This window comes from Delphinus delphis, chromosome 8, assembly GCF_949987515.2.
Source record: "Delphinus delphis chromosome 8, mDelDel1.2, whole genome shotgun sequence".
Classification (NCBI taxonomy): Eukaryota; Metazoa; Chordata; class Mammalia; order Artiodactyla; family Delphinidae; genus Delphinus; species Delphinus delphis.
In genome coordinates this window covers 110,412,637-110,429,131 of record NC_082690.1, presented here as the reverse complement: position 1 = coordinate 110,429,131, position 16,495 = coordinate 110,412,637, and the positions used below count along the sequence as shown (strand labels likewise).

The following is a 16,495-nucleotide window of genomic DNA, read 5'->3' as shown; positions in this document are numbered from 1 at the left end:
CCCATGGCCTCACCGTCCTAGTCCAGGACCTAGTTGTCCCCTTCCTGCCCTCTGCGCCTCTGGCCTGCACCCTGCAACAAGGAGCAAAGACCCGGGTCCCGAGCCAGGCATGGGCGGGGGGGCGGGTTCCACGGGCTGAGGCCATTGTCTCCATCACACGGACAGTGATCTAGAACCCACCACCCCACAGAGCCACATTCTAGAGCTCAGGGGCCGGGCCCCTTCCCCAGTTCTCGAAGCCCCCAGGGGGAGAGGAGAGAGAGGGAGAGGCCTTCCTCGCCATGCTCCTTTTCTGGGACTCCCTGGCACCGAGGCCAGTGCGACGGGATTGCCTCTGAGAAGGCTCGGTCCATAGGTTGCTCTGAGCATTTCTCCTGGACTAAGGAGGTGAGGGCCCCTCCAGAGCAGACCCCGGCTCAGCCCACGGCACAGTCTCACCCCAGAAGTTCCCCACCTTTGCCCACTGCTCCTTGCCCAGTCACGTCCAGGGTCCTCTGAGCCGGAAGCACCTGCGCAGACCCCCTCAGAGCCACTGTGGGGTGGCCCGTGAGCGCTGAAAGAGACATGGGCTTGTCCACGAGGCTCTGAGGCTCCTCCCCTTGCGGGGGGACGGGTTGGTGCGGCAGAATCTCCCACTGCTCTGAAGTCTGGGCCTCAACTCAAGACCCCACTGAGGAGGCTGTGGCCTGCAGTTCTGCCCCTCAGTGGGGGCAGAGGCAGTGATGGGGGTGGAGGGCCCAGGCCTCCTAGCACCTTGTCACCCTTCCATCCGTGGACAGAGCCAGGCATGGCGGAGGAGGCATGGGTGGGCACCTGGAGGCCCCATCGCCCCCGGGGACCCATCATGGCCCTCTACAGCAGCCCCGGACCCAAGTACCTGATTCCACCCACCACAGGTAAGCGCTTGGGAGCCTGGGAGGGGGCAGGAGCCAGGTCTGCGGGGAGCCCGGGGATGGCCAGGGCTCATCCCTGACTCCCAGCCCATCAACCCCTCTGGGGTCAATGGGGGGTCTGGGGGAGAAGGGCAGGGTCTGGCTCCAAGCTGCTCAGAGCCCCTGCCCCACAGGCTTTGTGAAGCACACGCCTGACAAGCTGCGTGCACCGGCCTACAGCTTCCACGGGGCCCCCATGCTCCTGGCAGAGAACTGCTCCCCGGGGCCCCGCTACAGCGTGAACCCCAAGATACTGAGGACTGGCAAGGACATCGGCCCCGCCTACTCCATCCTGGGGCGCTACTGCACTAAGACCACGCTGACCCCCGGCCCTGGTGACGGACTCTGGCCCAGCCCCAGCCCCGCCCCGCCCAACCCTGCTGGTGGCCACTGCAGGCCTGGCAGGGCCAGGGTGTGAGGGGTACAGCCATCCTCACCCTCCTGACCCACCTTTCTCCTCATGAAGGGATACCATCAGGCCTGGAGGTGGAGCTGTGACACCACTGCAGCCTCTGAGACCCTAGTGCCCTGCTCTGACCTGGGCCTTCCTTGGCCAAAGTCACCGCACCAGGCCCAAGTCAGACTCGCCCTCCTTCTCAAAGCAGCCCCTGCCTCCCCCCAGCCCCTGCAGCCAGCATTTCCATCATGGACACCCGTGCACAATCCCGGTCGCCACTCACTGGGGCCCAGAGGCCCCAGGCCTGCGACGTCGCAGGTCTTCCTAGAACCGCCCGAGCAGGGCCGGGCACCTGTTTGCATCTGCTGGATGGTCCTCCCCGTCCCAGCACCCACACCATTCCTCCCCCCACCCTCAGGCCACTACTTTCCAGAGAAATCTACCAAGCATGTGTTCGACTCGGCGCCCAGCCACTCCATTTCTGCCCGAACCAAGACCTTCCGAGTGGACAGCACCCCAGGTCCGCCATAGCCCCGATGGCCCATGGCTGACCGGGTCGAGGATCCCGGGCAGGGCGGGTGAAGGGGTCTGGCCTGATGGGGGTGGAGACTCCGGGCACAGGATTCCGTCCAGCCAGAGACTCGGCACTTGTGCCCCCGACAGGCCCCGCTGCCTACATGCTGCCCGTGGTGATGGGGCCCCACACTGTCGGCAAGGCCTCCCAGCCCGCCTTCTCCATCAAGGGCCGCAGCAAGCTGGGCAGCTTCAGTGACGACCTGCACAAGGCAAGGGTCACCCGGCTCGGGCAGAGCACTGCTTACCCCTAGAGAGACGGCCCTCGGGCCCCTTCCCCCAGAACCTAGGACCCACCAGCCTGACCCCCATCCTCCCGAAGCCCCTCAGCTCCTTCATCCTCTTGGAGCCTGCCACACGTCTGTCCCCACCCCCACGGGTTTACATCCCAGAGGTGAGGAGGGGCAGACAGTGGACGAGGACGAAGAGGCCGAGGCTCGGCGTGGAGACCGATGGTGCTGGGGAGAGACGAACACCTCAACACCCAGTGTGTGGGTGCTGCCTGAGTGGGGTGCCGCCTGAGGGGCGAGGAGCAGTGTGAGACACGGTGGCATGCAGGAAGAAGCTGAGAAGAGGAGAAAAATAAGCTGTGACATATTTGGGGGAGGAGGGTTCTGGCTGCAGAAACAGCCAGTGCAAAGGCCCTGAGGTGCTTGTGTACCCGGGAGCTTGGGGAGCCTGGGGAGACTGGCAAGGTGGCATCACAGCACCGCTGACCTCACCAGCCCAAGGCCCTTGAGTCCGCAACTAGGAAGAGTCCTCTCTCACACACACTCATGGAAGGGACAAGTCTGGGGCTGGCACAGACTGGGGTGTCATTGCCACGGCCAGGCTGAAGGGAAGGTGACATCCCACACAGAGAAGGGCCCCACAGCACTAGGGTACTGTCACATGGTGTGGCCATCGTTTGGAGACAGAAGAGTCCCCTGACACACAGTGACTTGGGGCCTGAAACCCAGGGTCTGATGCCAGCCCCTGCCCTCTGGGGTCACACGCCCTGGCAGGCCGAGCCTGTGCGAGCCTCTTTCACCTCCCAGACCCCAGGTCCCGCAGCCTACCGCCAGACCGATGTCCAGGTGACCAAGTTCAAGGCTCCACAGTACACCATGGCTGCCCGAGTGGAGCCCCCGGGGGACAAGACCCACAAGCCAGGACCAGGAGCCCACAGCCCTGAGAAGGTCTGGCAAGAGTACTGCCCCGAGGGGTGGGGTGGGGACGGGTCTGTAAGCCTACAAGGGTCACGGGGGCCAGGCACCATGAGAACACTGTGCGTTCCAGCACCAGCCTTCCCCAGCCGGCAGGCTCTGGGTCCCCAGTGTCCCCAAACACTGGTGACGGTGAGCGCTGCCGAGTGTCACCACACACCAGGCTCTGAGAGGGGCTTCCTGCTGGTCACCTTGACCGGCGGTTTAGGGGGTACAGCAGCCCCAGTGAGGGCAGAGCCTGCAGGGTGGGGGCAGGGGTGCCGGCCCCTCACAGCCTCTCCTCTCCCAGGTGACAGTGACCAAGCCCCGCGCCCCGATCGTCACCTTTGGCATCAAGCATTCTGACTACATGACACCCCTGGTCGTGGACGTGGACTAGCCCTGGCCCCGCCCCACCCGTCACGCTAACTAAGCCTCTGCACATCATGTCCCCCCAACAACAGAGTCCCTGAGCTGAGGGCTTTGGGCGGCTCCTCTACCAGCTGGGCTGCAGCCGGCCTGGCCCTGCAGGGCAGAGCATGCTTGCTCGGACAGTTGCGACCAGCTGTTATTTCTATGCTTTCCCATTTGCTAAACGTGTTTCCTGCTGTGCCCAGATATACAATAAATCACGGATTCCGTTAGCGATGGTTTGCCTTGAGGGACGATTAACATTTTCCAGAAAGGGGCCCCCACGGGCGATCATGCCAGCCCATGTCAGGTCCCATCCTAGCTTCCAGGGCCTGGGGTCTGAGCAGAGAGGAGGGCTCAGGAGCATCAGACGCTGCTATGCCTGCCCTTCTGATTCTGCCTTGAGCGCTGCCCTCCGCACCTTGCTGTATCCTCCAAAGACGGTCACATCTGCATTCGTCCCTTCCCGTGTGGTCCTCTCCCTGTGTGACTGCCTCTCCCCTGCTGAGATGGGGTCTGTGTCCCTCCCCTGGAATCTAGAGCCTGTGACCGTCCTGAATAAAGTGATGCTACGTGACTTCTGAAGCCAGGCCATGCAACATACAAAGAAAACAGCTTCTGCCTGGACGTCCCTCTTCTCTTTGCTCACTGTCACACCAGCCACCATGTTGTAAGGAAGCTCAACACATGGCAACACAGTGAACCCAGCTGGGCCCCCAGCTCACACCAGCAATGACCTATAGATGTGTGTGAGCCTTCAGCAAATGGCAGTGCCAGTCTCTTGTCTCCAAACGGAGACCTTAACATCACAGGGACAACTATCTCCGCTCTGCCTGTCTCAAACTCCAGCAGTAACCATGAGACATAAAGTATTACTGCAACTTTAAGTGACTACATTTGAAGGTGATCTGTTAAACATCAAAGATAATACGGGAAGCATAAGATCTGTGCAGGGAAGGGGGTGTCTGAGCTGTGATGAAGAGGGGCATTTCCAGAGGATGCCCTGGAGTCCAAGGCCAGCCTTGAGGAATGAAGTCTAACCTTCACCCCAGCCCTGGGCAGGCAGCCCTGTCACCCCCGTGGGACTGTGGGCTGCAGCTGCACTAAGCATAGTACAGCTGCTGACCCTCACTCAGCTGTATCCGTGTCAGGCTACTTGTTCTAAACACCTCACCTGCATCCCTTTAATCCTGAAGAGGTAATGCTATCATCTGAGTCACAGAAACTTGCGCAAAGGAAGGTCCAGCAACAGGAAGTGGCAAGCTCACGTCTGCCCGCCTGAGGGGATGAGTGAGGAGGGGAGAAGGGACCCAGGAGAAGGAAAGCAGCAAAGTCCAGACCATTGGTGCCCACGGCCAGTTTACGGAGCAGAGCCAGTTCCAGACCAAGCTATCTGAAGCCCCCAAGGAAATGAAAACACCAAAGGCTTGGGGTTTACTTCATCACGAAGCTTTTTATTCCAAATTTTGATTGCTAAATGTGTTGTCCGTGAATTATGGGGTAGAACCTGGCAGTTCACCCTCACCTGGCACAGAGGGAGGCTCCAAGTCCTTCTGTTTATGGTCTCCGGGATCAACCTCGGCAAACCCCACTTACCCACAGGATTAGGCGCTCAGTGTACAGGGCTGAGCAGGGAAGGCCACACAGGAACCCCTGCCAACGCAGCGGCAGCAGGGGTGCCCTGCTCCCTTCAGGAATTCACCTAACGCAATGAGAGTAGGAAGCAAGAAAGTAAACCAGAGAGAAACTAGAACCCAGACCCCCAAATAGGTGGAAGGGCTGCGAAGAGCCGTGGAGGCGGAGAGGTGGGGAGGCACAGACGGAGACCTGAGGAGAGAACACAGCAGCCGGTGTGCCACCCTGAAGGCAAACCCTAAATTCCTGGTCTGCCTTGGCAAGACAAGGGGGCACACCACATAAAAGCATCTGCGGGGGGAAGGCTGCCATGGCTGAGCCACGTTCTCAGGAAGCAAGGTTAGCAGGCCCAGACAAGGTGGGGGCCACGGAGCTCAGGTCTCGGTGTATCTGCAGGGCCTGTGGCAACCAGATGGAGACACTGCACAGGCAGCAGCTGTTGAGCTTGGTGGCCAGAGGACGAAGCCCCGCGCCAAGGTTCAGTGTGAGGTGAGAAGCAGGCGAAGCCAAAGCCGCAGCGCACAGGGCGCTGGGGGTCAAGGCAGGACCAGAGACCTGCGAAGGAACGTCCAGGAGGACAGGGCAACAGCCAAGCCCCAGAGACACGGAGACAAGCAAGGCAGTCTCACCGGGGGAGACACAAGCACACGCCGGACGAGACGGCGCACTCAGGTCGCAGGTACAGCGGAAGAGAGGGCACCAAGGCAAGCGTGCGAGGTGAAGCCAGCCTGCTGGGCGGAGGACGAGGGGAGGCGCAGCAGCGGCACCAGAGGCGCGGTGCCCGGGGCCAGACACCAGCAACGTGGGGCAGCAGATGCGGCTGGCGCAGGTGACCGCGCGTGGCACGAGCGTGCGGGGAGGCGGACGGTGAGCCAGTAGCCCTCAGGGAGTAAGGGGGGCTGACTAGGAAACCAGAAGGTCGAACAAGGGCAGGGAAGGACACAGCCGGTGACTCGTTTCTTATAAGCGTTTTTTGTGAAGACAAGGATACTGAGGTCTCAGTGGGGTAAGAAGCCACTAGTCTGGCTCGGCCTGTGGTTCAGTTCGAGGTTCGAGTGAGCAGGGGACTGACCGAGTGGGCGCTGAGGGCCCAGGGAGAGATGGGCAAACACCGCAGTGGAAGGGCCAGGCTTGGTGGAAACTGCCCGCTGACCCTCAGAAACTAACCTCTAGGTCCTATGAAGAGTCCTTACTTGGAAGCCTCCTGTCTATACCCACGAAAGTCCCTCCTCACACCCTGCCTGACTCTGAAATGCCAGATAGACTTGTTTCCAGAGATCTGGTCTCCTGGAAATAGATCTCTGGTGCTCTGGGTAGATCTTGAATCGTGAGAAAGTATCACTTTCTGCACCTGGATACATGGCCGGGAGATCACCAGAATGTGAGCCCCATGCTTTCAGCGAAGGCTGCAGTTCCCAACTCCATCCACAACCCCTGCCCTTCCCTGAGGGTCGGGCTTCAGCTGTGGGACTGGAAGGCAGGAAGAGGCCTCCCGGCAGGACCCTTGACTTCCACTGGTCCACGGATGCCCAGCAGCTCTGGGCAGGAGCAACTGCCATCTCTGGGTTGAGAACACTCGGCTGAAGGTGACAGCGATGATTTGAGGTTCACCGCCACACCCCCTTCCTATGTCAGCTCCAAGCATCTCAAATACCAGACGTGGCCTTATCCAGACAAGAACAGCGTAGAAGAGCCTGGAGATGTTCAGAAACCCGAGGGCCAGGGGAAGAGCTGCTGTTCACAGGTGACCGTGTCCAGGGTTCCCAGCTGCTCTGCTTGGACCTGACTCTGCTGGGGCTTCTAGCACCCAAGGTGGCAGAGGAGGTGGGCCTTGGCTACCCCGTGAAGATGGGCCCCTTGCACACGTGGGACCAGCTAACACAAGCTCACTGGGTCAGAGCCTCCCAGCCACACAGGAACAAGATTCCTAAGCCACAATCATCGTTTCAAAGGAGTATTTTGTCGTTAAGTTCTCTGGCTCAGGACGCCAGGCAGAGGCGAACCATGCTTGCCCGAGGCACCCGCAGAAGCCAGCTCCCACTGGCTCACGTCCTTGGCCTCGACAGGAGGTAGGAGAGGATGAAGAAGACCACGATCAGGCCCACGGCCATACCACACAGAAGCTTCCGGTTGTCTCGCCCAGACCGTGCCATTGTGGAAAAGCGCTTCACGCTCCCCGTGAGGAGGCCCGTCACACTCGTGAAATCTGTGTCCTGAGGAAGGAATCCCATCATCATCACACAGGGGCGGTGACCCCACAACACACACACATGTGGGGGCTGCACAGCAGGCGGTGGGGAGCAGAGGTGACCGTGACACTCGCAAAACACGGGCCTTACCATGCCGCCCAGGCTCTGGTTCTGGTCTTCCACGTCCCTATCAATGTCCAGGGCCAGCTGGTCAGAACACAGAAGAGGCAGAGTCAGACCAGGACAAACACAGTGGACAGCACCTGACCCCCAGCAAGACCAGCAGAGGTCAGGAGATCCAAATGCCACCTGGGCCGCACACAAGTGAGTGTGCCACAGACGGGACAAGGATGATGGAACTACCTGAAACCCTTCCAGGTTTTCACCCTCCCTCCGATACCCCCTCCAGGATGCTAGGTGGAGGCAAAAGGAGAGCACCACCACTGACCGATTTGAGCCTGGTGACCTTGGAGGCCAGGCTGTCAGCCATCCGCTTGTTCTCCCGGTCTAGAATCTCCTCCACAGCGCCGGGGCTCTGAGCTGCAAGTAAAGACAGAGGTTGAGGGCATGCATCCACCCACGAGCATCCCCTGCACCTCAGCCCTTTGTGGCCTCAGGGCTCTCACTCCAATCCCATCTGGCCCAGTCGGGTGTCCGGAGGTACTGGGCCCTCCTGAGCCTACTGAGCAGGTCCCGCCCTAACCCAGGATCCAACACGTGGACTCCACACACAAGACAGACTGTATAAACAAGTGTGCGTGAGCACACGTCCTGTGTACTCATCCAGGCTGGGATGCGTAGGCACCTCCAAAGGGCTCAGTCCAACCAGCACTTTCTGACATTCTGTGACAGAACCTGTACCATCCCTCCATGGATATCACCAGCGACGTACACAGAACCTGTTCTCAGAGAAAACCAGTGAACTCTGGTAAAGCCTTAGGAAAGCCTTAGTAACAAAGGTTGAGACTGATCCCAAGAGCAGGGCCTAGGTCTGCTCACTTCTGCACCCCACACAGGGCCTTGTATGACACCCAGAGCATGGTGTTTGCTGAGACCTGGCCCACGACAGGGGCTGGGCTTGGTGATTTAAAATTACCATCCTATCGGGTGGGTGACAACTGCCTCCCCCAAAGTTCAGAGTGCATATCTGCCTTGGCCCAGAAACCTCAATGAGACTCATCTAATAGGAGCACAGCCCTAAGAACCACGAATGTGTACAGACCCCAAAATTAGAGGCGTTAGCGTTCTACCAACTCCTTGTATCCATTAATTCCTTAAAGGTCACAACAGCCCAGCGAAACAAGCAACAGCATTCCACTTGGCAAATGAGAAGAGGGGCTCCCAGGGGGCAAGTGGGGCACCCTGAGCCCGAGTCCGTACGCGGCCTGCTTGGGCCCTCTCATCACGCGCAGCCCCCACTCCGAGGGGGCTAGCCTCCGGGACCCGTCGACCAGGCGGCCCGGCCGAGGTCCCGGACAGAACCATCTCGCAGGGGTGGGGACTGCGGGCCTCCGGACCCAGCAGCTTCACGGAGCAGCTGGGCAGGACCGCCCACAGGGCCCCAGGGATTCCTCCACCGTGCTGCTGGCTGCAGCCCGGCCGCCCTGCCCCGTCGCCGCCCGCCCCGAGGGTCTCCCGGACGAGGCCACCCAGCGGGATGGGGGGCAGGCAAAGGCGGCTCCTGCGGGCAGCGGCGTCGGTGCCGGCGGGCCCCGCCGCCATCCGCCTCGGCTCTCCCGCACTCACCACGAGCCCAGTCCGCCATCCCGTACAGCTCCGACCCGGGGATCCGTCACCGGCTCGGCCACAACCTCCTCTGACGTGGCACACTCCCGGGAAGGGGCTTCCGGTCCCGCCCCTTCCGCCTCAGGGCCTCCGACTTCCGGCCGAGGTCCAGGCCGCGGGGGTGCGGCAGTGGGAAGGGAAGGATCTGACGTTTCTTCCACAGCTTGGCTTGGGGATGGGGCGAGCCCTTTGCTTTTGGGACCCCTGGGTGGTTAGTGTCTTTAATGTCAATTAGGGTGCCGACAAACACTCCCGCAGCCATTCCCGCCTAAGGCGGCTTCAGGTCCTAACTGTGAAGAGCTCACGGGCCCTTTCCCAGGCGAGAGAGGCTCCTCGCCGCGACCCCGCCCGGGTCCTGAGGCCCGACCCGGCCCGCCCGGCTGCGGTGCGGCTAAGAAGCGGACTCGGTGCGAAGGCCGGCTCCAGTTACTGCCGGCGGAACAAAGTGGAGATCAGTGCCTAGAAAGTGCCTGGAACCAGCGAGCAGTGCAGAAGTCGCAGGGGTGAAGCACTCCGAAGAAAACAAGAAACCAGGAAGAGGAGTGGGAGCGTAAGGGGAGTGGGGACGGTAGAAGTCAGTGCTTCTTGACTTTGCACCCGGGCACTGACAAGGGGCCTGACACAAAGTAGATACTCAACAAAGCCTTCTTGCCCAGTGGATGGACTATAAGTTACCACCCAACGTAATGGAGCATTTGCTGTGTGTCATTTAGTCCGCCTGACAATCCACTGAAATGGGAACTTTTATCATCTCTGCTTTTCAAGTAGTAAACTGAGTCCAGGCCAGACCAACAGGTGTGCCTGCTTAAACAGCAAGGAAGTCACCGCACATGACCAGGCTTTGCCTTCATCCTGACCTCCCCTCCCCACTCTCCCCTTTCTCTCAGCCACAACAATGACGTTTCTATCTCCCACCACGGCCATTCCCACCTTTGTACTGGTCACTCCTTCTACCTTCCATGACCTTCTTTCAGATCCTTTCCTGGTTCACTTCTTACCAACCGGTCTCAGCAAAAATGGCACTTCTTCAGGTCTCCCTGCAGTCCATCAAGCCCCTTTTCTTATTCGATCACAACACTATGCCTAAAGTCGTCTCGTTTGCCCGTTTTTCTTGGTCTTCACCTCTGGCACATAAGCTGCACGAAGGCAGGGACCTTTGGGTCCTGTTCACCCGCATCCCGGCTCCTCGCATGCAGTAGGCACTCAAACGCCTGGTTAGAAACCAAGTGGTCCCGGGGTTGCAAAATCCTTTCCACCTCGGCTTTCTCCTGGACATCTCATTCGTTCTGTGCATCAAGAGGAGTGTTGGTGTTCGTGTGATGGAAGGGTGGGGGGCTGAGGTCCTCTCCTACAGGGAATTCCGGCCTAAGAAGCGAGGCTCGCCGCTCGGTTCAGGGGCGATTCGGGCCCAGAGGTCGGACGATCACCGAGTCGGATCTTGAAGCCCAAGTTCACTTGGCGGCAAAGCCTTCGGGTCCTGGGGGGGGGGGGGGGGGGGGCTGTTCCAGGGCTCGCCACTTTAAGGCGCGCGCGGCCCAGACTACGCCGCGCACACCCTGTCCCGGCCTTCCCCGCGCGCCTCCCAGGCCCCGCCCCTCGGCGCCGCGCACGCCTCGTCCCGACCTCCCCCGCGCGCCTCCCAGGCCCCGCCCCGCGGCGCCGCGCACGCCTCGTCCCGACCTCCCCCGCGCGCCTCCCAGGCCCCGCCCCGCGGCGCCGCGCACACCCTGTCCCGGCCTCCCCCGCGCGCCTCCCAGGCCCCGCCCCGCGGCGCCGCGCAAGCCCGGTCGTGGCCACCCCAGTGCGCCGAGCCTGGGCGGGGCAGGCAGACGGAGGCCGGGAAGCGTGAAGCGAGGTGCTTCCCGCTTTCCCGGCGCCGGGTCCCGGGCCCGCCATGGAGCCCCGGGCGGTTGCGGATGCCGTGGAGACGGGGGAGGAGGACGTAGTTATGGAGGCTCTTCGCGCATACAACCGGGAGGTGAGCGGGACGTTTAGGGAGGAGGTGAGGCCGGGTGGGGTCCGCACGCGTGGCCGGCGGCGGGGGCGTGAGTGGTGAGCGTGGCGAGGGGCTGAGGGTGGAAGGGAACGCGGCGGGGAGGAGCGCCAAGTCTCTGAGGAGTTGCTGTGGGGGCTGGTGTGTGGGGCTGGGGCGCCATCTGTTCCGAGCGGTGCCTGCGGCCTCAGGTCCCTATCCACGGAGCCCGGGTTCTGCCGCGGTGGGCCTGCGCCTTCTGAGCCTCTGGGTCTCTCTGCAGAACTGCCAGAGTTTCACGTTTGATGCTGCTCAACAGGAGGACAGGAAGGTGGGTGCTCAACGAAGGGTAGAGGGGCAGGGACGGGTGTCCCAGGTAGAGGAGCCTGGTGGAACCGCTCTTCTCCCTGCCCACAGAGACTGGCGGAGCTGCTGGTCTCGGTCCTGGAGCAGGGCCTGCCACCTTCCCGCCGCATCATCTGGCTGCAGAGCATCCGCATCTTGTCTAGGGACCGCAGCTGCCTGGACTCATTCACCAGCCGCCGGAGCCTGCAGGCACTTGCCTGCTATGCTGGCATCTCCGCCTCCCAGGGCTCGGTCCCCGAACCCCTGGACATGGATGTTGTGCTTGAGTCCCTTAAGTGCCTGTGCAACCTTGTGTTAAGCAGCCCCGTGGCACAGGTGCTGGCGGCAGAGGCGGGTCTAGTGGTGAGGCTCGCAGAGCGAGTGGGGCTGTACCGCCAGAGCAGCTTCCCGCACGACGTCCAGTTCTTTGACTTGCGCCTCCTCTTCTTGCTAACGGCACTTCGCGCCGATGTGCGCCAGCAGCTGTTTCAGGAGCTGCAGGGAGTGCACCTGCTGACCGAAGCGCTGGAGCTGACGCTGGGAATGACCCCTGGAGAGAGGCCCCCTGAGCTCCTGCCTCCCCAGGAGACTGAGCGAGCCATGGAGATCCTCAAAGTGCTCTTCAACATCACCTTCGACTCCATCAAGAGGGAAGTGGACGAGGTGAGGGCTGATCTTAGCCTGTGGGTGGGGTATGACAACTTGGACGTTTCCTGGACGTGCTGCTTTGCCAGGTACCTTCAAATTTCTCCACGTCAGACCAGGAGGAACTCTTAGCCTGTCAAGAGAAGGCAGGGAGATGCCCATCCGGGACAGGGCCCTCAAGGAAGTTTTCTCAGGGCGGTGGAGAGCATAACTGGCTCTTGCAGCTTGGCAGGAGGGCTGTTTGGTGGGGGGAGGCTGTGAGAGACTCTTCACCACGCCTCTGTGAGCATGGACCTAAAGCGCAGAGCAGCTCCAAAGGGATCCGTCAACGTTCTTAGTCAGGAGGGTGCTCTTCAGGTCGCGTGGGAGAGGACAGCATCCAGGTGTACAGTAGAGGTGTGTAATTAGCGCGCGTGGGCTTGCGGTGGGCCAGACGGTAGAACCTCAGCTGGCAGCGATGGGGGCGAGCGGGGCTCTCTCTCACAGGAATCTTTCTCTCTTTGGTCAGGAAGACACTGCCCTTTACCGGCACCTGGGGACCCTTCTGCGGCACTGCGTGATGGCTGCTGCTGCTGGAGACCGCACAGAGGAGTTCCACGGGTGAGGGTGGTGCCTGTCGTGCGGGGGGCGTTCTGCTCGCAGGTCTCCCTGGTGGTTCCTAGCTCTAGTCTTCTTTCACCTGGGTGAGACGGACGTCAGTGTGTTTCCGGGGAGCTCCGGCATTTACGGTACACAGCTAGGACAAGAGCTGAGAGTCCGGGGACAGGAACGTGCCTGGGGACTTTGGGTAGCGTCACGGACAGTATGGTATCTGTAAGGCAGCACGCTGGTTCACGTCCATTGTTGCTAACCTACGCATAGGCAGGTTCTGATTTTTGACTGCGTTGCTTCGACCCAGATGTGCACTAGGTCGGCCGTTCGCAGGGAGTGTTCCCCTCAGCTCTGGTACCTCGTGCTGTTGCTCAGGCCCCCAGCGCTGGTTCATATCGTGGCCCCAGCAGGTGGTGGCAAGCGTTGTACCTGGGCTCGGGGATTGGATTTACCAAATGCCCCTTTCATCTGTCCCCAGCCACACGGTGAACCTCCTGGGGAACTTGCCCCTCAAATGTCTGGACGTTCTTCTCACCCTGGAACCCCACGAAGGCTCTTTGGAGTTCCTGGGAGTGAACATGGATGTGATTCGTGTTCTCCTCAGCTTCTTGGAGAAGCGTCTGCACCAGGTGGGCAGGGGGAGCTGCTGTGGCTCTGGTCCAGGCTTTCCCGAGCAGCTGTGGTCGCTGCGTTTTTGTAGTCCACGCTGGGAGGTGGAGATCAGCCCCCCAGTGTGATTCAGGTGACGCTCCAGCTCCTCCACGGTCCGGCCACGCAGGAGGCTGGACCCTTCTCCCTGAGAAGTATACGGAAACAAGTTTTCAGAGTCTAGCAAAGGACTCATTTTCTTAGATTTCCTTGTGGGTCTTTGAGTGGCCCTGAGAAGCCCGCCCACCCGTAGTCCCTGCTTGTGACCCTAAACTCAAAGTGTCACTGAGCACAAGCAGCCCTTGGTGACGAGCATCGGCCGTGCCTTGGCGTCCCTAAGGGGACCCATAGGGCCTTCAAGCCAGAGGCTCCCTGATTCCTGCGGCTGCACCCCAGGGCATTGGCCAGCCAGTGCTCTAACCAGCCCCCCTGGCGTTCGCAGATGTATCACGCAAGCCAAAGAGATTCTGTAGGGCCCCGGGGAATCCATGTTGCCTGCGTGCCCTGGGAGCTGGTTTGTGTTCTGGCGGTGTGCTAACAGCTTGGGACACTCTGTTTTCCCCACCATTGTGGTGTAAAGGGAGGGAAGTGAGACTCAAAGCAGTTGAGTGATTTGTCTCAAGTTGCAGGGCATGCAAATGGCCCTGAGTTAGGGTCCACGCCTGTCCTTTTCGAAGCTCACACAGACACCCACTGCCCTCTCTTAGCCCCTCAGCTGGGGCCCCTGTGGCGGGGCCTCGTCCCGAACGCCTCCTGCCAGGACCATCTGGTGCATGTGCCTAGCTCCCCTGGCCTCGAGTCAGATGGGCGCAGTCCAGTGACAGAGGCTCCTCTGCAGACGCACAGGCTGAAGGAGAGTGTGGCTCCCGTGCTGAGCGTGCTGACGGAGTGTGCCCGCATGCACCGCCCCGCCAGGAAGTTCCTGAAGGCCCAGGTACGGGGCAGAGGGGCCGCGGTCAGGCCCTGGTCAGAGACCCTGGTCGTTCCAGGCCTGGGCTCAGGGACAACTACATCCCCAGGTGCTGCCCCCGTTGCGGGATGTGAGGACCCGGCCCGAGGTGGGGGAGCTGTTGCGGAACAAGCTGGTTCGCCTCATGACGCACCTGGACACCGACGTGAAGAGGGTGGCAGCCGAGTTCCTGTTTGTCCTGTGCTCTGAGAGCGGTGAGTCGGGGGGCCAGCCCCTCGCCTGCCCCTCCCCAGCCACGTTTGCACACTGACCTGTGCCCTGCCCTTCAGTGCCCCGATTCATCAAGTACACAGGCTACGGGAATGCTGCCGGCCTCCTGGCTGCTAGGGGCCTCATGGCAGGGGGCCGGCCTGAGGGCCAGTACTCGGAGGACGAGGACACGGACACAGACGAGTACAAGGAAGCCAAGGCCAGGTGTGTGCCCCCCACATCCTCGGGCTGCCCTCACTCGGCCCCCATTCCTATTCCCACACCCATTTGGGCCCGTAGGGTGGGCAGGACAGGGTGACCAGCAGGTAAAACCTTATAGAATCAGGCTGCTGTTCCCAAGTGACATGTATTCTGACATCAGGGTGTTTTGTTGAGAACACCGGCTGAAGGGGGCCGAGTAGTGCCGGGGACCAGGTGGTCCAGACGGCAGGAGCTGGTTACCTGCTGCTCCAGGAGGGAGGGCTTTTCTGCAGTTGCCTCGCCTTCTCCGCACCCAGGAAAATGGGTTTCTTGCCATTACAAGCCCAAGCAGGAAGAAAAGGAACTCCACTCACCCCACACAGCCTTCTTTTGTCCTGCAAAGTCACTGATGCGTTCCCCATGCTCCCTCTCTTGTGAAACAGCATAAACCCAGTGACTGGAAGGGTAGAGGAAAAGCCTCCCAACCCCATGGAGGGCATGACAGAGGAGCAGAAAGAGCATGAGGCCATGAAGCTGGTGAACATGTTTGACAAGCTCTCCAGGTATGTGGCCTGGCAGGAGGGGCCCAGCGCTGGGACAAAGGAGAAGGACCCACGTCCTGTCTTGCGAGCCGCAGGAAGTGGGATCAGAGTGGGGGTTAGGTTCTGGCAGGGCTGCGTTACTAATGTTTGAAATCACCTGTCTTGGAGGAAATTCTCTAGCCAGGGGTTAGGGCTGAGGTCAGTATTAGGTCCATCTTTACAGCTGATGAAAACTGAGGCCCAGAGAAATTAAGACACTGCCTAAGGTCTCAGAGCTTAGGTAGCAGTCAGGATTTAGGCCTGACTGAAACAGTTCCCACCCAGGCTTCCCCAGTAAACAGGAGCAGCCTGGTGGAACAGAAGGTCGCAGCCAGGGGTGAGCAGGACCCCTGCCCTTCCCTTCCACGCCTTTTCCCCTCAGGCACAGAGTCATCCAGCCCATGGGGATGAGTCCCCGGGGTCAGCTCACATCCCTGCAGGATGCCATGTGCGAGACCATGGAGGGACAGCTCTCCTCGGACCCTGACTCGGACCCTGACTGAGAACGGCTGCTCTTCCGCTGCCCTTCAGAACTGGTGCTGCTTCCAGAGGAGTCCTGGGGGCCAGGACCTGGGGAAGCCACATCCCTCCCTCCAACTCGGAGACCCTTTTCTCTTTACTCCCACACTTCTATTCGTGATTTGCCTTTGGTCCATTTTCTTCTCTTTAGGGCTGCGAGGGTCTTGTCCTATGAACTCTGGGAACTCAGCCTTGCTTTCCGCAAATGAAGTGGTTTCTTTTATGTGTGCCTGAGGGCAGGGCTTAACCGAAGGCAGAAATGTACGTGGGTTTGGGAGGGCGGGGGCTGAGTGAGGCACAGCACGTCCACAGCTGGCATCAGGCCCAGAGCTGGTGTTGGGCAAGCACCACCTTTCACAGGGGAAAGAACCTGCTGGAGCTTTATATGCTAATGCCAGAAACACACAAGGTAGGATCTGCTGTTTTTGTCCCCACTGAGTGCACGGCTGGCAGCCTCTTGCATTCTCGGTCCTGGCTCAGTGCCCAAGTTCTCTGGTTGTGACAGTTGGGTCTCAATCCTTCCCACTGGTTTCAACCATAAATACATGAAGGAAAATGTCTCTCCTGAAACCATAAGTCTAGATTTCTGTCATGCACCACAGAGCTTCACAGAAACATTATTCTGGAATAAAGAGTTCCAGGCAGGGATGTTTGTGTGTGAATACATGTGCAAGATACCAAGTAAAGGCACGTTAAGCAGAAATAGAATCATGTTTTTCTTACAATTC

At 60.4% G+C, this 16,495-nt stretch overlaps 3 protein-coding genes across 7 annotated transcripts; 2 read left to right on the top strand and 1 right to left on the bottom strand.

The window, feature by feature from the left end:
* The first annotated feature begins 787 nt into the window (after positions 1-787).
* Positions 788-3,486, top strand: CIMAP1A (ciliary microtubule associated protein 1A). 2 transcript variants are annotated; one of them, XM_060017588.1, is made up of 6 exons: positions 788-896; positions 1,067-1,267; positions 1,748-1,849; positions 1,993-2,114; positions 2,940-3,080; positions 3,397-3,486. In XM_060017588.1, exons 1-6 carry the CDS (start codon positions 788-790, stop codon positions 3,484-3,486), a joined length of 765 nt encoding a protein of 254 aa, XP_059873571.1. The 2 variants fall into 2 exon arrangements, with proteins under 2 accessions (XP_059873571.1, XP_059873572.1); XM_060017589.1 differs by lacking the exon at positions 2,940-3,080.
* Positions 3,487-4,935: 1,449 nt separating this feature from the next.
* Positions 4,936-10,566, bottom strand: BET1L (Bet1 golgi vesicular membrane trafficking protein like). 3 transcript variants are annotated; one of them, XM_060019638.1, is made up of 4 exons: positions 10,037-10,566; positions 7,770-7,861; positions 7,472-7,528; positions 4,936-7,345 (listed from the first exon to the last, which is right to left on the bottom strand). In XM_060019638.1, exons 1-4 carry the CDS (start codon positions 10,065-10,067, stop codon positions 7,178-7,180), a joined length of 348 nt encoding a protein of 115 aa, XP_059875621.1. In that variant the 5' UTR covers positions 10,068-10,566; the 3' UTR covers positions 4,936-7,177. The 3 variants fall into 3 exon arrangements, with proteins under 3 accessions (XP_059875621.1, XP_059875623.1, XP_059875622.1); XM_060019640.1 differs by having other exon boundaries at positions 10,061-10,566; XM_060019639.1 differs by lacking the exon at positions 10,037-10,566 and adding an exon at positions 9,068-9,960.
* A 330-nt stretch (positions 10,567-10,896) lies between these two features.
* RIC8A (RIC8 guanine nucleotide exchange factor A) lies at positions 10,897-16,487 on the top strand. 2 transcript variants are annotated; one of them, XM_060019633.1, is made up of 10 exons: positions 10,897-11,084; positions 11,362-11,409; positions 11,496-12,086; positions 12,577-12,668; positions 13,138-13,288; positions 14,146-14,241; positions 14,327-14,471; positions 14,547-14,691; positions 15,111-15,230; positions 15,631-16,487. In XM_060019633.1, exons 1-10 carry the CDS (start codon positions 11,001-11,003, stop codon positions 15,749-15,751), a joined length of 1,593 nt encoding a protein of 530 aa, XP_059875616.1. In that variant the 5' UTR covers positions 10,897-11,000; the 3' UTR covers positions 15,752-16,487. The 2 variants fall into 2 exon arrangements, with proteins under 2 accessions (XP_059875616.1, XP_059875617.1); XM_060019634.1 differs by having other exon boundaries at positions 10,899-11,084; positions 11,907-12,086; positions 15,631-16,485.
* The last annotated feature ends 8 nt before the right edge of the window (positions 16,488-16,495 follow it).

Excerpts from the sequence above, each read along its gene's own strand:
- CIMAP1A (XM_060017588.1), top strand. The coding sequence starts at position 788 with ATGGCGGAGGAGGCATGGGTGGGCACCTGGAGGCCCCATCGCCCCCGG. Across the intron at positions 897-1,066 it reads CCTGATTCCACCCACCACAG|GCTTTGTGAAGCACACGCCT; the intron begins GTAAGCGCTTGG and ends CCTGCCCCACAG. Across the intron at positions 1,268-1,747 it reads CACGCTGACCCCCGGCCCTG|GCCACTACTTTCCAGAGAAA; the intron begins GTGACGGACTCT and ends CCCCACCCTCAG.
- BET1L (XM_060019638.1), bottom strand. The coding sequence starts at position 10,067 with ATGGAAGGTAGAAGGAGTGACCAGTACAAAG. Across the intron at positions 7,862-10,036 it reads AAGGAGTGACCAGTACAAAG|CTCAGAGCCCCGGCGCTGTG; the intron begins GTGGGAATGGCC and ends CTTTACTTGCAG. Across the intron at positions 7,529-7,769 it reads AGGTCACCAGGCTCAAATCG|CTGGCCCTGGACATTGATAG; the intron begins GTCAGTGGTGGT and ends TGTTCTGACCAG.
- RIC8A (XM_060019633.1), top strand. The coding sequence starts at position 11,001 with ATGGAGCCCCGGGCGGTTGCGGATGCCGTGGAGACGGGGGAGGAGGAC. Across the intron at positions 11,410-11,495 it reads CTCAACAGGAGGACAGGAAG|AGACTGGCGGAGCTGCTGGT; the intron begins GTGGGTGCTCAA and ends CCCTGCCCACAG. Across the intron at positions 14,472-14,546 it reads TGTCCTGTGCTCTGAGAGCG|TGCCCCGATTCATCAAGTAC; the intron begins GTGAGTCGGGGG and ends CCTGCCCTTCAG.